The sequence below is a fragment of the Danio rerio genome, chromosome 19 (assembly GCF_052040795.2).
Source record: "Danio rerio strain M-AB ecotype USA chromosome 19, GRCz13ab, whole genome shotgun sequence".
Lineage (NCBI taxonomy): Eukaryota > Metazoa > Chordata > Actinopteri > Cypriniformes > Danionidae > Danio > Danio rerio.
The window spans coordinates 43,486,097-43,510,000 of NC_141039.2; the positions used below are offsets into that span (position 1 = coordinate 43,486,097).

Genomic DNA, 23,904 nt, shown 5'->3' on the forward strand with positions numbered 1-23,904 from the left:
CAAATTTATGTATCCGTCTCTTCTGTCTAAATTTAAAATGTTAAGGCTTGGCTTTCTCAAGCTAACACATTTACAAGCTTTATCTAGTTATTGAGGTTATTTGAGGTTCTGTTATTTTTTTACCTTTGTTGAAAACCTTTGAAAGGCATTGGCCTCGGTACTTGGTAATGTATTTTTGAAGACTTTTCACACTACTCAGCATTAACCTGAGGTTTATCTCCATTTGTCACCTGGAAGCAATGATTCTTCCTCCCAGCACACACATCCTGTTTCCAGTCATTCTCTGAAGAGGGGAAACAACAGAGAAACAGCCACTAACTTACCAGCCTCTGACCCCAGTATATGGTATGTACAATGACCTTCAATATGACATCGAATTAAGACATATTCAGCACTTTAAACAGATTCTAAAATGATATTCTCGTAATTCAAGCACTGTGTACAGTAGTGTCAGTGTAAAATAAGGTTTCAGCGATAGCAGATTCAGAAAGAAGGGAGATTGTGTGAATGACTGACAGGTCATGCGGTGCAGTTATAGATCTTAAAATAGCAGTTTTTCCAGAGTGGGTGGAGCTTCACTGTCAGCCAGCAGATCAAGTGCTGTTAGGAGAGAGACGTGCAGGAGAAAAGACAGATCATTTTGTTCCAGACCCATGGCTGCAAGCCAGAAATAAACACAGGGTCTGTGCCAATATCCTGCCCTTAAGCATCAGACTAGTTCTCCTTCTAGATAAGGTGCAGTTATGAGACACCTGCTAAAGCTACACAACAAACTTTACTGGTGAACTTGACACCTGTTTAGCCACTGTCAGTACATTAGCTGCTAGTACGTTTAAAAGAAGATGTGATATTTTTATTTAGGAATGATAAGCTAATTATTTATATAATTTTTTGTGAACAATTGTTTTTATTTTTTTATTTCTTTGCAAAAAATACAGCACAACATTAGGCCTGTCACAATAATCAATATATGTTCCTATCGCACAACACATGGTCATGACCTCAATCATTTTTGCAAAATAAATTGCCTATACACAGTGTTGGGCAGTAGCGTCGGTACAAGTAGTGACGCTACTAGCTTAACTACATTTCTTAGTAGCGTGGCTGTAGCGTCACTACTTTCTAAATCAAATAGCTTTTCAGTAGCAAAGCTATTTTATTAGTCAAGTAGCGCAGTAGCATCCACACAACATTTACCGATCGTGGATCAATAAGTAACGGCACCGACATTCACTGAGCTGTGAGGCCGGTGTCTAGCCGATGGAAGTAAATCCATATGATAAGGAGAAGGATGATTTCTTCTTCCTGTTTTACGGTGTTCGACAACAAACTTTTTGGTGCGTTACTGCCACCTCTAGTGAAACTTGCTTGATGGAAAGATGACTGAGGGAGAGGAGTTTCTGAAGCAGGATTCCTTGTGACCATACCTCGAGAAGTACATGTTAAGATGCAATAACTTAATTTCTGATGCTGTGCTCAAAAAATAAAAATACTTAGTATATATAACACTATATAATGCTTATTACAATATATATATCTATACATATATATATATATATATATATATATATATATATATATATATGTTTCATTGACAGTTTTATTGTTCACTAAGATGTGATTGACTTGTATTTAAGTTGCTTCGATTTAAAAATGAAAATTGTAAAAATAGTTTTTATGTAGCTAAGCTACTTTTGCCATGTAGCTTTTAGCTTAGCTTGCTACATTTCCCAGGGGGTAGCTTTAGTGTAGTTAAGCTTCATTTTAAGTAGAGTAGCTAATAGCTTAGTTTACTACATTTGTCAAGTAGCTTGCCCAATACTGCCTATACATAACCAATTCTAGCAATATTTTGGCTTATTTGGGTCGCATATGCAGCCAAAATTTTATCTATGCGACCTCAAAATATATTTGGGAGCATTTGTGCAAGAGCGAGTGCATAAAATTGTGTGTGACCAGTTTTTACTGCAAAATGATCACCACATGCACGGATTCAGAAGACATTCAAGCAATATGCATCTCTAAGCTCTTTGTCTGCACTTGAAATGCAGCGCTCAGGAATGGTTTAAAACAATGGTCATGTCAACTTGCTGCAGTAAACAAAGCCAAGTCCGTAACGCTTGCCCCGCCTTTGCGCTCTTCTTATTGGCCCACCACTGCTCTAGCACTGAAATATCAGCTGTCAATCACTCAGTCAATGCCTTTTGGCTAGGGATGACAGAGCTACTACCGCGAAAAATTGTAAAGCGCTGAAGATGAGAATGAAGATAACACTTGACAGATTTTGTTTTAGAAACCATGACATCTAAGGTTAGTGTGCTGAATGTTAATCCACTATCTACACTTTTCAAAGAGTGGATAAAAGACTTCCATTGGCTTCAAGTCCGCTATGAAAAGTCTGTGGGATGAAATTTTCAGGTAACTGTTTGCCACATCTAGCACGAGACCTTCTGTTTAATATAATCGCCAGCTGCTGTCCGCCATGCAAATGGCAGCTATATGTCAAATTTAACACCATGTACACCATTGCAAACGGGGTTGCACTAAGTAAACCAACATTGCTACTCAAAAAGACAGGTATTGCTATTAACAGGACGTATTCATATAATAAGGTACAGTATATGTCAAAAGCATCAGTGCAATATCAGACAGCACCCGTGAGAACAGCAGAGTAATACTGTTAACAGATTCATTCATGTCAAGCAGTGCGTGCAGGGCCGGTGAGCGCTCCGTGTTTCTTTTTGTCACTCAGTTGTGTTATTGTGGATTTGTGGATTTCGTTGAGACATATTTTCCTCACTCTAGCATATTTATTTTTTTGTTTGATTACTGTTGATTTTAAATACAATAAATATGTTTGTATAAAACTTGTAGTAACGGTGCTTATAATTGGTGGGTGCGACTAAATTTTGGCTGATGCACCTAAATTGTTAAAGTTAGGAGCACCGGTGCTACCAAGCAAAAAGGTTCATTTCGAGCCCTGTCAGAGTACATAAGATATGGTACATGCACTCAAAAAATTATTTTTGCTGCTTGTTCAAACTACTTATTTAAAATAAGATAAATCAACACAATTCTTAAGGGTTATTTTGGGACAGCTTAATTGTTTTATGTTCATTCATTCATTCATTTTCATTGGCAGAAATGCCAACTGACCCAGCCGGGACTCGAACCAGTGACGTTCTTGCTGTGGGGCGACAGTGCTAACCACTGAGCCATCCTGTCGCCCCTGTTTTAAGTCCAGTCCAATTTTTACAGCTTAGGAACTTTCCAAAGAAAACAAAACCTTCTTTAATGATAGCATTTCCAAAATTAAAATGAAAACAAGTATGAAAATAAGTGAATATTTTTATAATCACAGAAATACTTCTTAAAGGAATTCATCAAGACATCCAAAATAAAAATAATAACAGATTCAGAAACAAATAATATATAATCAAATAAAAGACAGACATTTTTTCTCAAGTTTTAATAGTACAGAAATTGGCACTCACTTGATTACAAACTGAAATGAAGTTTCATGACCATCCTTTAACACAGTTGCTTTGTTAATACAGGATTGTGTATCAAGAACACGTCAAAAAGAAACAAACAAAAAGCAGCAGCTGTGATTTCATGAGGACGGCGATGTTCAGTTAATGAAGCTCGTGAGGTATAAATGAATAACATCAACATAGATGCCAGTTCTAGATTATAACTGGATATGTGCAAATGATCTACTTAGCTTGTCTAAATAATTCTCCCATCTCTGAACGAGGAAAATCCATGTTAGCAGAGTAAACTGCCAGCAGCCGAAAGCCACTCAGAGTCTGATAAGTGTCACTTGAATCAGAGCAGCTGCTGCCACTCCAGTTCCCTTAAAATTCATATACAGCTCCTTCACATTGCTTTCAATATTCACAAACATTACAGTCAAAATTAAAACAAAACGACAATAAAAACAAAACTAAAAGGCACAACTCGCAAAACAACAATCCTGAGATAATATACTTAAATAAAAACAGAAAGGAAAAGAAATGTCTCCTGCTATATGCACATAAAAATAGAGAAATGAGTATTTCTTCAGTGTGCTCGTGCTAACAAAATAATAAGAAAACAACTACAGTGCTACACGTTGTTTTTGTTCATACAGAAAACCTGAAATGTGCAGCCAAATGCTGTTGTCACGAACACCATCCATTCCTGTGGTCATAAAATAAAGATGCATACACAAAGATCAATATTGTGTTGTCCATTTTACTGTAGTTTATGAACATGAGCCCAAACTTTATTTGTCAGTCCCTGACACAACTCAATCCATTACTATTATTATAAATATGATGAGATAATGTATAGTTCTATTAATGCTTTGTATCTCAGTGGAATAACTTGGCTGACTAACTTTTGTTTTTATTTTGAAAATGCATTATAGTGCGATGCCTTTTTAAAGGGACTATACATTAGCATGTTCATGTATTAATTGCCTTTTTATTGCCCGTGTGTGAAGTTTGTAGCAGAACAAGTCAATGTTCTCAAAGAGCCGGTCTGTATTATAACGTCAGTGTATAATGCTAAGAATGGGATTGATTTAAATGTCTTACAAATCTCAAATATAGTTTATAATCAAACTATAATACATTTAACTTCCGTTAAGTCACCTTTAAGATGGCGAATTTAAGAGCTTGTGGATACAAACCCATATCACTACAATCTGATGCTTTCTTAATTGCTGTTTTCTCACTGTTGTCGCAACTGATTTTGTTGTTGATTGTTTTGTTAGAGGAAAGAACACTGATTATACATTAGGGATGCAACGGAAATCCAAAAAGCTGAAAACTGAAAATGCTTTATATTAATAATTTCTTATTTTATTCAATTCATCTTTACTTCTATAGCACCTTTACAATGTAGATTGTGTTAGCTGCTGAACGTAGATGTTTTAGTAAACTGAAAATGTGTTTTTAGAGTTGAATATCAGTTTAGTTCAGTTCAGTGTGGTTTAATAATAAAAATCATATTAATAATAACAATAAGAAATTTGTATTAGCTTTTACATTACAAATGCACCAATAAAACCAATACTATAAACCAGGGGTGGCCAAACTCGGTCCTGGAGGGCCAGTGTCCTAAAAAGTTTAGTTCCAACCCCAATCAGACATTAGGGTTGGGCCGATAGACGATGCCATCGTCCATCGTCGATGGTTAATAGACAACATGATGCTGAGCCGGCATCGCCTATGCTCTGCCCCGCCCCCGTCGTAAACCCGCTCGCGAAAAATACACACTCAGGCCTCTTTTACACTAATATGTCTTAGTATTAAAATGGCATTTTAGAACGAAAATGATCCACATCCACATCGTGTTTTACATAGCATTTCTAAACAGCCTTCCGTTTGCACATCACGTGACCACACACACACACACACACACACACACACACACACACACACACACACACACAGACACAAGTGGTGTTCACTGCAGAGCCACACACACACACAGCCACGCGCTTCTCTCTCAGAGCTCCAGAGACAGAGAACAGTGCACGTATCAAGGTTGTACGGCTGGATTGTGTCTCACTACAGTTGTTAGACGTGATATTCTGCGGGACTCATAATGTCCGCAAACGAGTGATAATGTCCCAGAAATTGTGCGTCTCCCTCCCGGTCCACAAATAAGTCACGCACTCTCATCACCCCCGGATCCCTCCTCACTCTTCAGACACGGCGCACACAGTCTATCAACACCCCCCTTCCCACCCCTGCTCTTCACATGATGACGATGTCATCGTCCATCGCGATGTTTCACATTAGACATCGTACAATGCCAAACTGGTCGACATCGCCCAACCCTATCAGACATACCTTAATTTTTAAATAATTTCCGATGATATTTTTTTTCTTCTTCTAGAAAAAGTATTACTTATTTTATTTTAGCCAGAATGAAAGCAGTTTTTAGTTTTTATTTTCAACTGGCTACAGAACAAACCACTTTCATACAATGACTTGCCCAATTACACCAACTTGCCTAGTTAAGCTTTTAAATGTCATTTATGTGTTAAAATGTTCTGTCATCATGACAAAGTTAAAGAAACCAGTTATTAGAAATGAGTTATGTTTAGAAATGTCTTGGAAAAAAATATTCTACGTTAATCAGATATTGGGGAAAAAAATGTACAAATTTAACATCATTCTGACTTCTACTGTATATATTCTATTGTATTTTACATGCACGCTAATACAAGAATTCAGTTAGTTGCTGGCTGCAGATCACTTAATGACCACTGGTGGCACTAGTATTAAGGGTTTTTAAATTCAATATATAACCCCTTCTTAGAAGTGGATGAAATGATTTGGCCTCAATGATAAGGACATGCATTTACATTTCAAACGAAATGGAGTGTTAGACAGTAGGTCCAACGGTTACTGGAACATTTCAAGTTCACAATCAAGCAATACACACACAACTATGGTCATTCTAAGGGTTGCATTGCAAATGCATTTTCAACCAAGGACGTAAACACAGCCTTGGCTACTTTTGGTTGCTTTTTCCAAATATGTGCATGCTATAACTCAACACAAAGCTGGTAACTTGGCCCCATAGACTAAAACACAAGTTTGCATATACACTGAAACACACTTACAGAATCAGTTTAAAATCAGTGGTAATGTGTAGAAATCAACACATGCTCAAACAACAACTCCACTTAAGTCTCTGACGTCTCGGAAGAAATGTACTTTACTTTATCCCATAGAAACTCTAAATGAAAGAGTTAGCACTGCAAATGAAGCTTGTGTGGTGTATTATAAGCAACGTGGAAGACAAAAATGCCCTTGGTGTTTTGTTGTTCAGACTGTAACATTCATCAAGTCAATTATCAATCATTTGATTACACCATGCTTCTGAAATACCTGAAGAGTCACATATATAGTTACCCAAATGAACTCGAGGCCTCCTCCACTATGGGTCATTCCTAGCTGCGTTCAGTCCATATGCTGCTTATCTAATGAGTTTCTCAAACGCTGAACTCATACTTTCCCAGTTTCTTGGGCTCGCTGCTCGGGATGCACCAATCATCCGCTTCTGTGCTGGTTTGATAGTGCCTTAAGGCTGACTTGTTGAAGACAGGAAGCCTCTCTATTGATTCAGTGGATAAGGCCTGTTAACATAATAGAGAAAATGCCTTTAATATATTTATGAACATTATAAATGTACAGTCATATACTGTCAATTGTATGAAATTCCATGGTTGAGGAGGAATTTAAGTAAATGAGAATTTTGCAATGAGTTTGTTGTGTGGATTTGAAACTTAGTTTGACCACAAATTTTTGTAACCCAAAAATCGTATTTCTGTTGGAGTAATAAAGGAATGTTTGTTCCATTATTTTAAACCTGCATAACATCCATTGCCTTCCATTGTATAGATAGATATTGAAATTAGGGTTGTTGCGATTACTGAATTTCGGTTCAAATCCGTACAAAAAGTTTAAAAATGTCCATTTGAGCACCGTTCAGGGTGTTTCTTAAACAGCGCTAATTTGCCAATGTGTTCACAGGCTCAACAGAAATAACTGTGATTGGCCCTGAAGGTCATCAGTTACAAAACTCATCGCTGTTTACTGAGTGTAACCACAGATTCAGGGACATTGGAGATATGTGGAGACCAGCCAGTTTGTTTATGAGCTGACATACGAGTGATTTTGGTGTCATCCAAAACTTTGATTGCTCACCAAACAAGTGGACAGAGACCAGTGATGACTAGTGGCTTGACTGAAAAATAAACTAAAAGCAACTAATGGCCTGTTTCCACTGAGTGGTTCGGTTCGGTACACTTTTATGGCCGTTTCCACTGTCAAAGGGTACCAAAAAGCAAACCGTACCATACCACTTTTTTGGTACCCTTTGCAAAGGGTACGTAGCACAACAAACAGGTACCAAAATGCGGAGCAAGATGCGCAGCAGAACGCTATTGGTTTACAGAGATGCGTCACTCGCTCGTGCACGAGAATGAAAACAAAGGAACCACCATTTTTTAAAACACAGCCAAGACATTACACCATTATAATATATACATAATAACAAGCCATAGTCGACCCGAGCTCAAACAAACCCTGTCGTCATCTTCATGAACAGCCACAAAGCCAAGAAGAACAAAATCTGCTGTGTCCTGTTGTTGTTTTACGAGCCCGTCTAAAAGTGTGAGCAGTTTCTCTGTCTCGTGTGCGTTCGCCGCATGTCTATATTGTGAGTTAAATTTTTCAGTGCGGGCTGCTATTATGTAGCGTGAAGAATTTCAAATCACTCACTAATTAGGATGTTGCCAATGTAGGTAGTAGATATCAAAGACGTTCGTACACCATGTAATGCTATAGGGCTGTTTTCACAAGACAGTTATGACGCATTTAACAGTCATCATAATCTTAAGTCCTTGAAAGTGTTTAATATTTTAATTTTAAAAACCTATTTACCTTAATATATATTATACTACCGTTGCATCAAAATACAAAAAAAAAAAAAAAAATACGATTTAGCGCTTGGGCGAGGCAGTGGCGCAGTAGGTAGTGCTGTCGCCTCACAGCAAGAAGGTCGCTGGGTCGAACCTCGGCTCAGTTGGTGTTTCTCTGTGGAGTTTGCATGTTCTCCCTGCCTTTGCGTGGGTTTCCTCCGGGTGCTCCGGTTTCCCCCACAGTCCAAAGACATGTCGTAAAGGTGAATTGGGTTGGCTAAATTGTCCGTAGTGTATGAGTGTGTGTGTGAATGTGTGTGTGGATGTTTCCCAGAGATGGGTTGCGGCTGGAAGGGCATCCACTGCGTAAAAACTTGCTGGATAAGTTGGCGGTTCATTCCGCTGTGGTGACCCCGGATTAATAAAGGGATTAAGCCGACAAGAAAATGAATGAATGAATGATTTAGCGCTTGTGTGAGGTATTTCTAATGAAGCTTCTATGGGGCAAGAGAGTAAATCTGACATTGTTCTCTCTTCTGGCTGTTGTTATCAGTCTCAAACAATTTCTGAAATTCTTGATTTTCTTTTATTTTTTCAGCAAATAGGGTTGTAAAAAATTATCTGTTGTACTCTCCAATTCAACTTGGAAATGTAAAAAGGGTCCATATTGTTTACCTTTAGATAAATGACTGCCGATGTGCCATATCCCTCCATAGAGTAGAGCTGCAGATCTCCCTGGAAGTATTTAGCATAGAGACGAGAGATAGGAAGACCATAGCCAAAACCAGCCTGAGAAAAAAAAAAAAAAATAGTACAAGGAGAAATTTTTACAACTGCATTACATCACTAATCTAGTGTAAACAACAATCCATGCTGTTGGTTCTGCTAATTAATAATCTTCAAGATTACATATTCCTTAACAAGACTGTGGATCAAAGTTTCGGTAAAAGAATACACAACAGAGGCTATCTGCAAACATTACATTCAAATAGACAACCAAGCTTCATACCAGGGGAGCATTACGAGTGTCTTCAGCCACAGGACTCGGCGCAGTTGAATACATGTAGCTAAAAAGTCGTTCAATTTTCCTCAAAGGAACCCCACCGCCTCTGTCAGACATCTAATATAGCACAAGAATAATCACAAACATGCTTTGGCCTCTGCTACAGCCAGTATGTAGCGAGTTAAAACAGAGATTAAATATTCAACTTTTGGTGAACCATGAGTGTAAACACACACAGACGTTAAGTCACCTTAATAGTCAGATCTTCTGTTCCTAGAGAAACTCTCACTTTGATTGGTGGGAGATGAAGGCTGGTCTCGTGGGTTTCCACAGTTGCTCTCATTGCATTCTGTTTTGGAGAATGAAATTCATTACTCTCAAATGCAGTGATCATGTCATCCCAAATTCAAGACTTTTCTTCCAAGAAACACAAAAGGAGACGTTTTGCTAAATGTTCATTCTACTCTTTTCCATTTAGTGACATTATGTTGGCATCATAGGCAGTACCACCCAAAAATGACACGCATAATTAGGGTGCCTCTTAACTAAATATCTTCCTATCTTCCTCCCATTCAAATATATATATATATATATATATATATATATATATATATATATATATATATATATATATATATATGTGTGTATGAGCCTGGGCACGGTTCGGATAGCATAGTGTGTGAATAGGCCCTTGTTTGACCTGTCAAAAATGCTAATTTATTTAATTATTATTCACACTTGTTTTAACATAACATTTCTTTTTTTTACCAGTTAAAAAAGTTTTAAGATAAAAAAAGTAATACAAAAAAAAAAAAAAATTTATATATATATATATATATATATATATATATATATATATATACACACACACACATACAGTAATAAACTAAATGTATGCACCACACGCAGTCTACAGTAGGTGAATGTCCCCACTAGGTAGTTATAAATAGGTAGAACAATTGTTGTTGTAAAGAAAATAATTAAACAGTATTGTAAATAGTAAATATTAAACCATTAAAATTCTAAAATCAAACCATATTGTTATAAAACTAAATGCTCTCAAATGTATTGTTTTATTTGTTTATTGTGATGGGATGGGTGTTGGTCTGATTGGGTAGCTTTACATGGATGTTGGAAAAAACAATTGGAATTGGAAAGACAAATTTAAAACAATTTAAGACCTACAACACGATTTCAGTGACGTTTTAAGGTCTAAAATGTAGATTTTGAAATTTAGGAAATTTTTAGACCCTGTGGGACACCCTGAGTGGACTAAAATCATAAGACATTCATAGAAAATTTCAGAAATTTCATTAGAGCTTGCATATATTCTTATTTCACAAATCATTACAGTACACCAACAATCTGTTAAATATTTTTGCATTTAAACTATTGAACTGCATGAATACATTTCTTGCACTTCTGTTTGTACAAGACTATCATTGTGTGTGAGTTATAGCGTGTGCTATAAAATAATTCAAGTACCTTGAAAAGCTCAAAGAGCATGTGGTAGAGATGAGAAGGCACATAAACTATATGTATAGGGTCACTGGGTCCTTTAACTGCAAAAGAAACAACAGATATATCGATTTAGTTACAGGCATGCAAACCATAATGCAAGGCAATAACATGCATGCCTATATAAACATTATTGTTTAAGAATCAATATCAGCACATGCTGCTCAATCTAGTCAGCTATGAAGTACACGACAGAGGTTATGCTGGCTAATTTGTTACTTTATGTTGGTGAAACGGTGCTCATTCAGCCTTGTCGCTTCTCTGTACTTTGTTTAATTGTACACTGAGAAGATAAACAGAGATTGTGCCAATATGTTAGCATTATGCAACCAAGTACACAGTTTTTATTATGCAGTATATTACACAGTGATGATAAGATAAAACAAGCTATTTCTGTCCGCATGGATGAGTTATTAAAATTACTACCTGAAGTGGTTGTGTGTTTTTGTTATTAAATCATTCAAATACACAAAGCTAGACTTGCTACTATCATTCCACACAATAAATATACAGGGTGGGCCATTTATATGGATACATCTTAATAAAATGGGAATGGTTGGTGATATTAACGTCCTGTTTGTGGCACATTAGTATATGTGAGGGGGCAAACTTTTTTTAAGATGGGTGATGACCATTTTGAAGTCGGCCATCTTGGATCCAACTTTTGTTTTTTCAATAAGAAAAGGGTCATTTGACACATCAAACATAATGGGAATTTTTCAAGAAAAACAATGTTTTAACATAGCTTTATTCTTTCATGAGTAATTTACAAGTTTCTGACCACATATAAAATGTGTTTAATGTGCTGCCCATTATGTTGGATTGTCAATGCAACACTCTTCTCCCACTCTTCACACACTGATAGCAACACCGCAGGAGAAATGCCCGCACAGGCTTCCAGTATCCGTAGTTTCAGGTGCTGCACATCTTGTATCTTCACACCATAGACAATTGCCTTCAGATGACCCCAAAGATAAAAGTCTAAGGGGGTCAGATCGGGAGACCTTGGGAGCCATTCAACTGGCCCACGACGACCAATATCAACGACGACGAATGTCAACTCCTCATTTAAACCTCCTGAATACAGCATATCTAGAGTGAAAAGCCAAAAGGCTTCCTGTTGTAACAGCAATTTATTAAGATCTCTCCGACCCCTACCCCCCCGCCCCCTGACATGGGAACTTAACATCTTCAATCCCTATGTATTGTAGAGTGGAGACAGAATGTGCGCAACCAGACTTTTAGGATAATTGTGTTGAATAGTGAATAGTCAACGTTCAGAAATACACATTTTTAAAGGTCTGCTAGTCCTACCAACCTAACATAAACCACACAGGAATCGCAACATTTAGATTATGCTAACGGTCTCTAATGAAATCTATTTGCTTACAAATACAATAAAAAACGAGCTTACTAGAATTTCTGCTAAAATATAATCGATTTCTGTGATGAAAGCCGAGTTTTCAGCTTCATTAATGTCACACAGCTCTTCAGAAATCATTATAATTGGCTGATTTGATGCACAAGATATGTTATTAATAATATTTTATACATATTGTTTGCCTAATATTTCAGATGAAACCATCATGTTTATTAGGACTCTGATAGAAGTTCAACAGAACAGCGTTTATTTGAAATAGCAATCGTTTGAGGGATTATAAATGTCTTCTAGACAGTTTTTCTGCATCCTTTCTAAAAAAAAAAAAAAACTATTTTTCAAAACTTTGGACTAGTGTATCTTGTTATTTTTTTTAATATCTTTGTTACATAGGATATTATTGCACAATCTTTACCCAGCAATTTTCTTGACACCATCATAAAAAGTCAAACGACTAAAAATGATAGAATAGCAATGAATCAACTGTTAAGTATATAAAACCATGTTTACATTTGGTATTAACATGCATTTTAGTCAATTTAATCAGAAGTGGTCTGACACTAAATACAGATGCAAATGCAGTCACTTAAAATTAGAGGAAAGGGTCTTGACTAAATGTGAACACCAGTAGAGAAAAGTGACATAAAATTAATGAAAATGGTATTGCTTCTTGACTGAATGCCCAAAGATGTATGCTCATACCAGATAGAAACAGACACTATAGGACTTTAAGGACCTGATGATTTCTGACGGCACAGGACTCACCATGCACACGGCACACAAAGACTGAAAGTTTGAGAGAGAAAATTCTCGCTCACTGTTCACTTGTTTGATTTCCACTTCAGGAGAGGTCAAGTAGTACTGATCACACAGCATCTTGGAGCTTTCATAGGCATCTAGAGAGAGAAAAGTGCAGCAAAACTAAGCTTACAAGTCAAACTATATACAGGCTATTTCAGGTGTTCATAAAATAACTTTATTAACTTTCTTTCAAAGAATGAACAGTATTACCCAGAAAAGAAACAGGGTTTGTTACCTCTGACGACCTCTACAACGTCACAGTTTGGGTCGATACTGCCAATGTGTTTGGGGTGGGCTGGATTGGTGCTGCCATCAAAGATTAACGCTAAAACAAACAAACGCACTCTCTTAATCTTATTGATCAAAGGATTATTAAAAATATATAATTTTAATAATATTAATAATACATGTTTTGAATAAATATTAAAATTATTTTGAAAGATCAGGTGAAACTGAAGACTGGGGTAAAGATGCTAAAAATTGAGCTATTTCATCACATTCCATTAAATTAGATTTTTAAATATAATATTACAGAACAGTTGTATAAATATAAAAACGTTTAATATAAAAATATATGTTTATCTATTGTCAAACAGAGCATCATGACTTAAAAGCTTTAAAAGTACATTATTTTAATATAATATAAAATGTTTGACATTTATCATGTATATGGTACCATGCATTAATTTAATAAGAAGAATTTGCTGTAAACATGTCTAACAGCTGTTGTGATTTACATCTTTTTGCAATAAAAACAAATACACAGTTGAAGTCAGAATTATTAGCCCCTTTTTAATTAAAAAAAAAATTTTTTTGTAAATATATCCAAAATTATGTTAAACAAAGCAAGGAAATTTTCACAGTATGTCTGATAATATTTTTTCTTCTAGAGAAAGTCTTATTTGTTTTATTTCGGCTAGAATAAAAGCAGTTAAAATTTTATATATATATATATATATATATATATATATATATATATATATATATATATATATATATATATATATATATATATATATATATATATATATATATATATATTAAGGTCAAAACAATTAGCCCCTTTGTTGTTTTTTAAGATAATTGTTTTTCGACTGTCTACAGAACAAATTATCATGTTACAATAACTTGCCTAATTACCCTAGCCTGCCTAGTTAACTTAATTAACCTAGTTAAGCCTTTAAATGTCACTTTAAGCTGTATAGAAGTGTCTTGAAAAATATCTAGTCAAATATTATTTACTGTCATAATGACAAAGATAAACTAAATCAGTTATTAGAAATGAGTTATTAAAACTATTATGCTTAGAAATGTGTTGAAAAAATCTGATCTCCGTTTGTCAGAAATGAAGGAAACAAATAAACGGGCGAATAATTCAGGGGGGATAATAATTCTGACTTCAACTGTGTGTGTATATATATATATATATATATATATATATATATATATATATATATATATATATATATATATATATATATTATTTAAAATATGTTTTTTGAAATTTAAGACTTTTTAAGACCTTGGGAGACTTTTACAGGGCAAAAGGCTAAGGGATTTTTGAAATATTTTTTACTTGCCCCATTAAAATGTAAAATTCAGTTATTTCTTTTCACCACATATTATAAATAATTTGTCAAACACATAGAGAACTTTAAACAGATGTTATTGTAAGGATGTAAAGTTAATTAAACCACATCGTTAAATAGAGTTAATTAATTTTACTTTCGTTTAACTTTTTTTCTTTTTATTTTGGTTGTAGCGATTGGGTAGCTTTACAAGAACACAGGAAAATTAAGAGCTGTTTAAAAGTATTTAAGGCATACAACACAATATTTCAGTGGATTTAAGACTTTGTAAGGTCTAAATTTTAGTTTTTGAAATCTAAGACTTTTTAAGACCCTGATTATTTCAGCTCAGACAGAACGTTCTCTGTCTAAGGCTTTAGTGTGTGTCCTGAACACTCACTGTGCTGATTCATCAACATGCGTGTGGAGATTCGGCTCATGTAGAAGCGGTCCAGAAAATACTGGACGTTCTGATTGGTCACTGGATCCACGCCAAAGGCCTCCTTGTACTCCAGCACCCCCTGCGCCATGGTGGGGACCACATTATTATGCCTGTTCCTGACATTGATCAGCGTTTCTGTGAATCTGAGACACATCATCTGGTTAAAAATACTACTAGAGGTCATTTAAAACAGGCTGCAGCCAAGTTTTATATATTTACCATCTTTATTTATTTACTAGTACTATAAACTCACTGGCCATTTTATTAGGTACACCTGCTTGTTAATGCAAATTTTTAATCAGCTAATTACATGGCTGAAACTCAATGCATTTAGGCATGTAGACATGGTTGTTTTGCCAGAGTGGCTGGTCTGAGTATTCCAGAAACTGCTGCTCTGCTGAAATTTTCATGCACAACCATCTGTAGGTTTTACAGAGTGGTCAGAAAAAGGGAAAATATCCAATATATTTGGCGTAAACAACATAAACGCTTGGTTCTATCCTGTCTTGTACCATCAATGGTTCAGGCTGGTGATGGTGGTGGAATGGTGTGGGGGATATTTTCTTGTCACACTTTGGGCCCCTTACTACCAACTGAGCATCGTGTCAACACCATAGCCTACCTGAGTAATGTTGCTGACCATGTCTATCCCTTCAGTATATGACCACAGTATACTCATCTTCTGATGGCTACTTTCAACAGGATAACTCACCATGTCATAAAGAGCGAATCATCTGAGACTGGTTTCTTGAACATGACAATGAGTTCACTGTACTCAAATGGCCTCCACATTCACCAGATCCCAACCCAATAGAGCATCCTTGGGATGTGGTGGAACGGGAGATTCGCATCATGGATATGCAGCCGACAAATCTTCAGCAACTGCGTGATGCTATCATGTCAAAATGGATCAAAAACACTGAGGAATATTTCCAGTACCTTGTTGAATCGATGAAGGATGAAGGATTAAGGCAGTTCTGAGGGCAAAAGGGGGTCCAACTTGAAAAAAGTAAGGTGTACCTAATAATTTTATCTTAATTTTTAATCTTAATCTTTAAATTTTTATCTTCATATTTTAGGCACTATTCTGCAATGTCTCAGCAGCAGCATTGTGGTGTCGTTCCTGAATGAATCTGCTTTTAATATATTAATTTGAGTCAGTGATTTAATATTTCATTTAATGAGACAGTCACTTGATTTGTTTCTAAATGAATCAGAATTTTGAATGAATCACTTTTATCATATATCGAACTGTAAAAAAATGCATATTACATAATAATAATCACAACAACAACTTCATAATTCAATAAGAGATGTAATTGTAGATCCTTTCATGAAATAGTCATAAGTTGCTGATGTGGCAGTAAAGAAACAAACAAACACAGAAGATTCATAAAGGTGTTGGATGCCCTAAAATGGTCTTAAAAATGGCACTTACTTAGTCAGGATTTTTTTATCATCAGGGTCTTTCTCCAAAAAGTCCACTAGCTCCATTAGACTCTGAGCGTACCTGTGTTTGAAAGCAAATGAATTTGTAATTTTAGAAACCAGCACCACACGCTGAATAAAACAATAAAAATAGATATTTAAACATCAAGGTGGCTTATTTACAATAACCAGAGTAAATTCCGCAGACTTTTCCATATATATAGATTTTTATAGCAGTGTTGTGGTTTTGTTCATGAACAAATCTGCTTTCAAATGAATCATTTGAGTAAGTGATTCAATGATTTATTTATTAAAACAGTCAGTCACTTGATTTTGTTTCTTAATGAATCTGAATTTTGACAAACCACTTATTCCCCCACTAAAATCCCCTATATTCTGCAATATTGTACACCCCTACTCAATATAAAACCATCTTGGGCAAGTTAAATGATTGAATAATTTAAGCCTTCATTATAAAAGAAATGTGATTGTGAATGAAATAATTGTAAGCTATTTTCAGTTTCGATTTGCATTTGAATAGAAATTGCAGGTACATTTTTTAATGCATCACTATTACCAAATTAATCTGTTAGAAAAAAATGAGAAGAAATTAATCGGAACTGTACTTGGTATGTAATGTTGTGTATTATTTTCTTTAAACTACAAAGCCGATTGACTTTGAATGGCTAATGGAGGTGCTTTATGTGCATAATTTAGCAGTTTAGTTAGAGTAAAACAATACTTCCCAGGGCAAACGGAAACTGTATAGGGAACAGTTGTCCTGTGACAGAGCACATACTGTACAAGCTGAATGACAGGGCTGTGTGTGTGTTGTCAGAGAGCACTTGTTTACATCGAGACCTCTAGGAAGGTTGCAGTACACTTGTTTATATACAGTGACTCATGGTGATATCTGACACTGCATAACATGTCGGTGAACATGTTTCAATGTTACATTTAGCTCTGGTTTGATCTCAGTATGAGTCATGAAGAAAATTCTGTATTAGAACCCTTTAACTGAATAAAAACAAACCTATTTGTCATTGTCACAACAGAAAGAACGGGGCAGGTGTAACGCTCACTTGTCACTTTAAGTTCAAGTACAATGTTGTATAATTTTTAAAATAAATTAAGTATAATGTAAATATATACATAAACATAATAAATGTAAACGTATAAAATAACATTATTTTTAAAATGTTTTAATTTTCTTTAGCAATCCAGAAAGCAGATTAATTTTAGCTACACGTAACACAATTTTAAAAGACGTATATTAATTATATTAAATAAATACATTCCACAACACCCACACCTCCCACCAATATATCAGTTCAATTCATGTTTCAAATGTTTCAGTCTTCTTTAGCAATCAAGAGGCCAGATTAATTTTAGTTACAAGTAACAAAACAATTTTAATTATTCGTTATATCAATTATTCGTTATATCAAAAATACATATATTGCACAAAACTTACACCTCCCCGAATACAATCAAAAATTTTATAATGTAATTGATAGGTTAATAACTAGAATATTTATATTTTAACTTATATATATATATATATATATATATATATATATATATATATATATATATATATATATTTTTTTTTAACACTGATAAAAATTCATAATTAATAAAAAGATTTAGAAATGTACATTACCTATGTAACTTAATGTAATATAATACTAATTGAAAACATAGTCTGTTCCTATCTGTGGTATCTTTTTCACAAAACATTTGTAGCCACGGAAAAACAAATCTTGCAAAGTCAGCAGAAAATTTTGTGTTTACGTAACACCCATCATTACATAATTTTCAATATATTCCAGTTGACTTGTTGAACCTTGTTGCCAAACCTTGTAAGACAAAGGATAAAAACTCCAACAGCCTGTGCTTTCAAATCCTGTCCGTTCAGAGAATCAGAACAGTCAAATGGCCTTTTCATGAAGAACATCATTAACCCCCTTTTTAAATTTTTTTATTTTTATTTTTTTTACATTTACCACACTTGTCTAAATTTTTAAAACCGTGATCTGCGGTTTTATGAATGAATCCGATTACCCAAGATTTACAAGTATATTTTTTGGCCTTTAACTTTTAATATAGAAAACTGTGTGAAGGAAAGCCATCAGAACGTAACAAAGGTTAAACTCTGACCCAGATCCTCATGAAAACAAAGATTATTATATGCAACGTACGTTTGCATTACTTTCTGTGAGTGTGGATTGTTCATCTGACGTCTTTACAGGGTAAAAAAGATAAGCGAAAGACAGTTTCATAATGTAAATAGCATTAATGAACTATGACCTCTGGTTTAAATTTCAAAAGCACACTAATCCTGACCAAACACTTGACTAAATGGACTAAAAAGTGTATATGTATCGTCTATGACATTGTGCACGCTGCCTGACATTGAGTATGAAACTCATTCTGCAAAGAAAGAACTAAACAAAAACATCTTGAGAGTCCAAAAACATTGACAGTGTGGAATGTGGTTACAGTGACCCTATAATTCAAGGCAACAAAGCTAAAATATCTTTCAATTGGTGTTATAGATATAGTTTAGGTTTGCAAGACAAGTAAAAACTAATTAGTAACTGCTGGTGGTTTTGATGTCATTGATCTATTACAGATCTAAACTAGCCACGGTATCAGAACAGAGTCAGACTTTAAGAAAAAAAAATTGTTTGATTATGATATTTTTCAAAATGGTTGCAAAAAGTTGATTGATTTCCCAGAGATCAGTTGCAGCTGGAAGGGCATCCGCTGCGTAAAACATGCTGGATAAGTTAGCGGTTCATTCCGCTGTGGCGACCCTGGACTAATAAAGGGACTAAGCCGAAAAGAATGAATGAATGAAAATTGATTGATTGACTGAATGAACAAACAAAGTGGCATATCACTAGCATTATCCCTATGTGTGTATTTTGGCCCTAGGAATGCAACAATTAACTGGTTTCACTATTAACCGCGCATTTAATTCGTTATGGTTAATTAATTGTAAAGGCTTCTCAACAACACATTTCTGCACAGAACAAAACAACTACAACCAAACAAAGTTATGCCAACTGAGCACTAGTTTAAAGTTCTGAGCTTGTACCCTGAGGTAGATTACCCACGCACAGCACACTGGATTCAAGGCTGATTTTAACTATGGCTGAGGCTATTAACTAAGGGTCGTTCACATATCCTATAGCACGCAAGTTCGCTATTTCCAATGGAAATGCATGGCTTGTGCAGACATATTGGCGCTCCAGAAGTCACATGACAAGAAGTGACCTGTCAGCTTCATACTTTGTATGGAATATACACATTTCTACTCCAAAGAGAAAAAATACAAAAGGAAAATAGTAAAAAGTGCCTTTCACAATCAACACTTTAAATTATAAGGAGTTTTCATTAGAGCTGTGAACCTACACTAGTCTCACGGTTCGGTTATGATTATCATGCCATCGATTCGGTTCAATTCGATATTTCGGTGCATCACGGTGCATTGACGATGCTTTTATATTTTCTTCACAGCAGCAGCTCTTGTATTAAAATGTATAAATATATATTTATATTTATATAGGCTATTATTTGTAAAACAATTGTGTCATTTAATACAAACAGTCAGATATATAAACTGTAACTTTAAAAAAAACGAGCATTTAGCAAATAATATAAACAAATAAAATATAAATATCCAGCTCAATTTCTGATCCTTGTCTAGTTCTCTTAAGGCTGATTTATACTTCTGCGTCAAACACCGGCGTATGCTACGGCGCTGACGCATAGCCCATCGCCGTGGCCGTCGCCGTCACTGACGTGCACCTCTCAAAAATTGTAACTAAACGTCGCAACAACGCGTAGCGCAAGCTCTGTGATTGGTCGGCTTGCTAGCGGCGACGAGTCTGGGCGGGACCGAGAGCCGCGCGAACGGCGCGAGCGATTGTTTACAAGTGTGGAGTCCCGTGAAGGAGCTCCGGATGGAAAGTTTTGTTCTGTGTTTACCTCATAGTTAAAGTTGTTGCACGTCCGCCGATTCCTGCCTCAAAATGAGCAAGTTTGAGTCACTTGTACATCCAGGAAGTGTTCAGAATAGCAAAACAGAAGCGAAGAAACTCGACACAGAGGAACATTTACACCTCACTGCCCACTAGCGTTTCGAAAGTGTTAATGCAGACCAACGGAGACAGCGCGCAGAAGTATAAATGCACAGCCATGCGCGTTGCCTGCGCCGTGAGTTGCGCCGGTCACTTGACGCAGAAGTATAAACCAGGCTTTACACCCCTTTGATTGGTTACACCCTCAACAAAGACGGCTCTTTCGCGCTGCGCTCTTCAGATGAATGATAAGCGGCAGGCGGCAGCGGCAATCTCACAGCTGATCTGATCTATGATAGACACGGTGGAGAAAACTTTGCAGACACGCGCTCGTTTCTGTAATCCAAAAGTAACGCTGTAAAACAGCCGAGAGGAGAAGAAAAGCCACGCCAGCAGGTCAAATGGACCACTGTGTGTGTGTAAGAAAGAGAGAGAGACAGAGACAGAGAGAGAGAGAGAAATGGAGTAGGCTACTTTCATTCTCAAACACACACAGTGAAATTGTGCACAGTTCATGAGTATTAAGTAGTTAGAGCGTTGTAAATACTCGCGATCGTCTCCCTTGCGACAGAGCGCATATGAGGTAAATGACGTCAGTAATAACCGGTTATGATTATTACTGAACCGATACCGAATTGTCCGTGTCTGCATCGCGGTGCATCGAAGAAACGATTAATTTTGACACCCCTAAACTAGTAGTGAAACTAATGACTAGGGCTGCACGATTCTGGCAAAAATGTGAATCACGATTTTTTTTTGCTTAAAATCAAGATAACAATTCTTTCTCACGATTCTGTAAATGTAAAATAAAGGTTATTATGATTAGCCTATTATTACTGTTAATTCTCAAACATATGGTAAAACAACAATAATAATATTAGGCCTATTTGTAGGTCTACTGTTGCTTAAAATGCTAAATTTTGTACAGTCATTATGGTGGACTTGAACAGACTTTCAACATGTCCTGTTTGTTAACTCACAGAAAAATGATGACATCATAATATAGCTATTCATAATTCTAAAGTTGATTTATTATGTTTAAGACATGTGCTTGTCATCCGTCATTGACAACATAATTAGACCATTTGTTTTCACTGGTAAAATTAGAATTTTGTCATTATCAGACTCCGTCTTGCATTATATTCAACATTATAAATAGGCTTGTGTTGTTACACTGACTCAGTATTTATTTTAATTTATTTTCATGCACAACACTTTGTGTTCCCTATGAAAGAAAAAATCATATCAAATGTTTGTCATAAACATAACTCTAAAATGCGATATGATTATTTAAATGACGTGCACACAGCTTTCACTTTCACTTCTGAGTGCGACTCATGGCTGTGTGAGAAAAGACACATAAATGCAAATCAAACCTCCCGCGCGGCCCTCAAACGATCGCTCTGTGCAACAAACTGAACGCTATTTACAACTTCATTACCTGTTATTCACAGCCTATGCAGCTTCTGTTCACTAAAGTAGGCGTCATAGATGGGAACACACGCGTTCTCTGCAATGTTGCCAGATTGTAAAAAATGACATAGGCGGGTAGTGTAAAATCGGGCGGTTTTGTAACAACATGCCCTGTTCTTCACTTATAAACCTGTTATGATCCCCCAGAGGAGCCATAGCCCCCGTTTTCCACATACAAACGCTTACAACAGTTTCAATCTCCCAACGAGACTACAGATTGTTGGGCGGTGCTTTTTAGTTTTAAGCTGGTTACAAGCTGAAAACAGCTACGTCTGGCAAGTGGCAACACTGGTTCTCGGAAGTAAACAAACAGTTGGCGGTCAGCTCACGTGTTGGCGACCGCGAATACATCATTACATGAAGACAGAAATGACATTTTTGGGTGAAATATACCTTATAAATATGTGACACTTTTAATGCCATTCGAAGGTGTTAATGTTGCTGTGATTTGTGCAACTGCCTTGCTTCTCTCTTGACCTTGAAAATATAATTGGCTGAATCGTAGAAAAAGCTGAGTTAAGATCGTGTGTAGGGTCTAATTGAGATCGTGATCTTCTTTCCGATTAATCGTGCAGCCCTACTAATGACTGCATAATAATCGTGATAACCATGAAACCATGATTATTCATATAATTGTACAACCAAAGTCTATAATCTTTGCATCCCTATTTGGCCTAAAGATGAACAGAAATACTGTCTGAAAGAAAACTATTCAACCTGAAGTAGAAACCTGCCTTTAATAGATAATTCGCCCAAGGACTAAAATTTCCTCATCATTTACTCACATTCAGGTGGTTGTAAATGTTTACAAAATCCTTTCTTCTGTTGAACATGAAACAAGATTTTCTGAAGGCGGCTAGCTAAAAGCAGCTATTGACATTAATAGTAGGAACAAAAATTCTATAGAAGTCAATGGCTGTTTTTCCCCAACATTCTTAAGATAATCCTGCTTTGTGTTCAACAGAGGAAAACACTGAAACAGGTTTGGGTATAAATGGAGGATGAGTAAATTATGGCCGAATTTTCACTTTTAGATGAACTGTCCCTTTAATGCTTAAAATATGCTGACGATAGTAAAAATATGCTGAATCAGCACTTGATACAAACATGTCCAACAGAAATGTTATGTTCTTGACCATCATGAACAAACAGCACAAGCAACAGAAAAGTAGCTCAGTGATTCAGGTCAACAAACGAAACTTGGAAGCTTTTAAACACAATCTGCTGTAAAGATACACTGCAAAAAGGCTTTTCTTACAGTTTTTGCCTTGTTTCTAGTACAAATATCTAAACGTTCTTCAATCAAGAAGCATTCTCTAGGAAAAATGTAAAAGTTTTTCCTTAAAACAAGCTAAATAGTTTGCCAGTGGGGTAAGCCAAAATAATGCTCAAACTGAAAGCAATTGGAGATAATTTAGTTTGTTTAAAGGAATTATTACTCATTACTTAATAAATGACTAATTATTTCTGAACAAAACTATATTTTTAACTTGTCTAGAAAATAATTGTTGATTTAAGATTTGTTTTTTTTTTATATTTGGACTAGAAACAAGACAAAAACTCATTTAAATAAGCAAGTATTGCAGTACATCTTATGTATGTACTGTATGTATGACCAAAATGAAGAAATACAGGACTGTATATACAATACTGTACAGTGTTTCCTTTAGGATTTTTTCCAGCTGTGGCGGTAGGTCTTTTACACAAATCTACCAAATACCTATGGCGTTATTTCAATGAAAAATGGAGAAATGTGGATACGTGAAGTATTACGTGAAGT

General features: G+C 35.7%; 1 protein-coding gene across 1 annotated transcript in view; it reads right to left on the bottom strand.

Annotated features, from left to right (window-relative positions):
- Positions 1-5,820: 5,820 nt before the first annotated feature.
- The window catches only part of pdk4 (pyruvate dehydrogenase kinase, isozyme 4), a 22,096-nt gene continuing 4,012 nt past the window's right edge, over positions 5,821-23,904 (bottom strand). The window contains 9 exon segments of the mRNA NM_001128704.1: positions 5,821-7,138; positions 9,101-9,214; positions 9,435-9,545; positions 9,679-9,777; positions 10,914-10,990; positions 13,143-13,220; positions 13,361-13,450; positions 15,094-15,278; positions 16,574-16,645. Of these exon segments, the coding sequence (NP_001122176.1) occupies positions 6,995-7,138; positions 9,101-9,214; positions 9,435-9,545; positions 9,679-9,777; positions 10,914-10,990; positions 13,143-13,220; positions 13,361-13,450; positions 15,094-15,278; positions 16,574-16,645 (970 nt within the window). The 3' untranslated portion in view covers positions 5,821-6,994.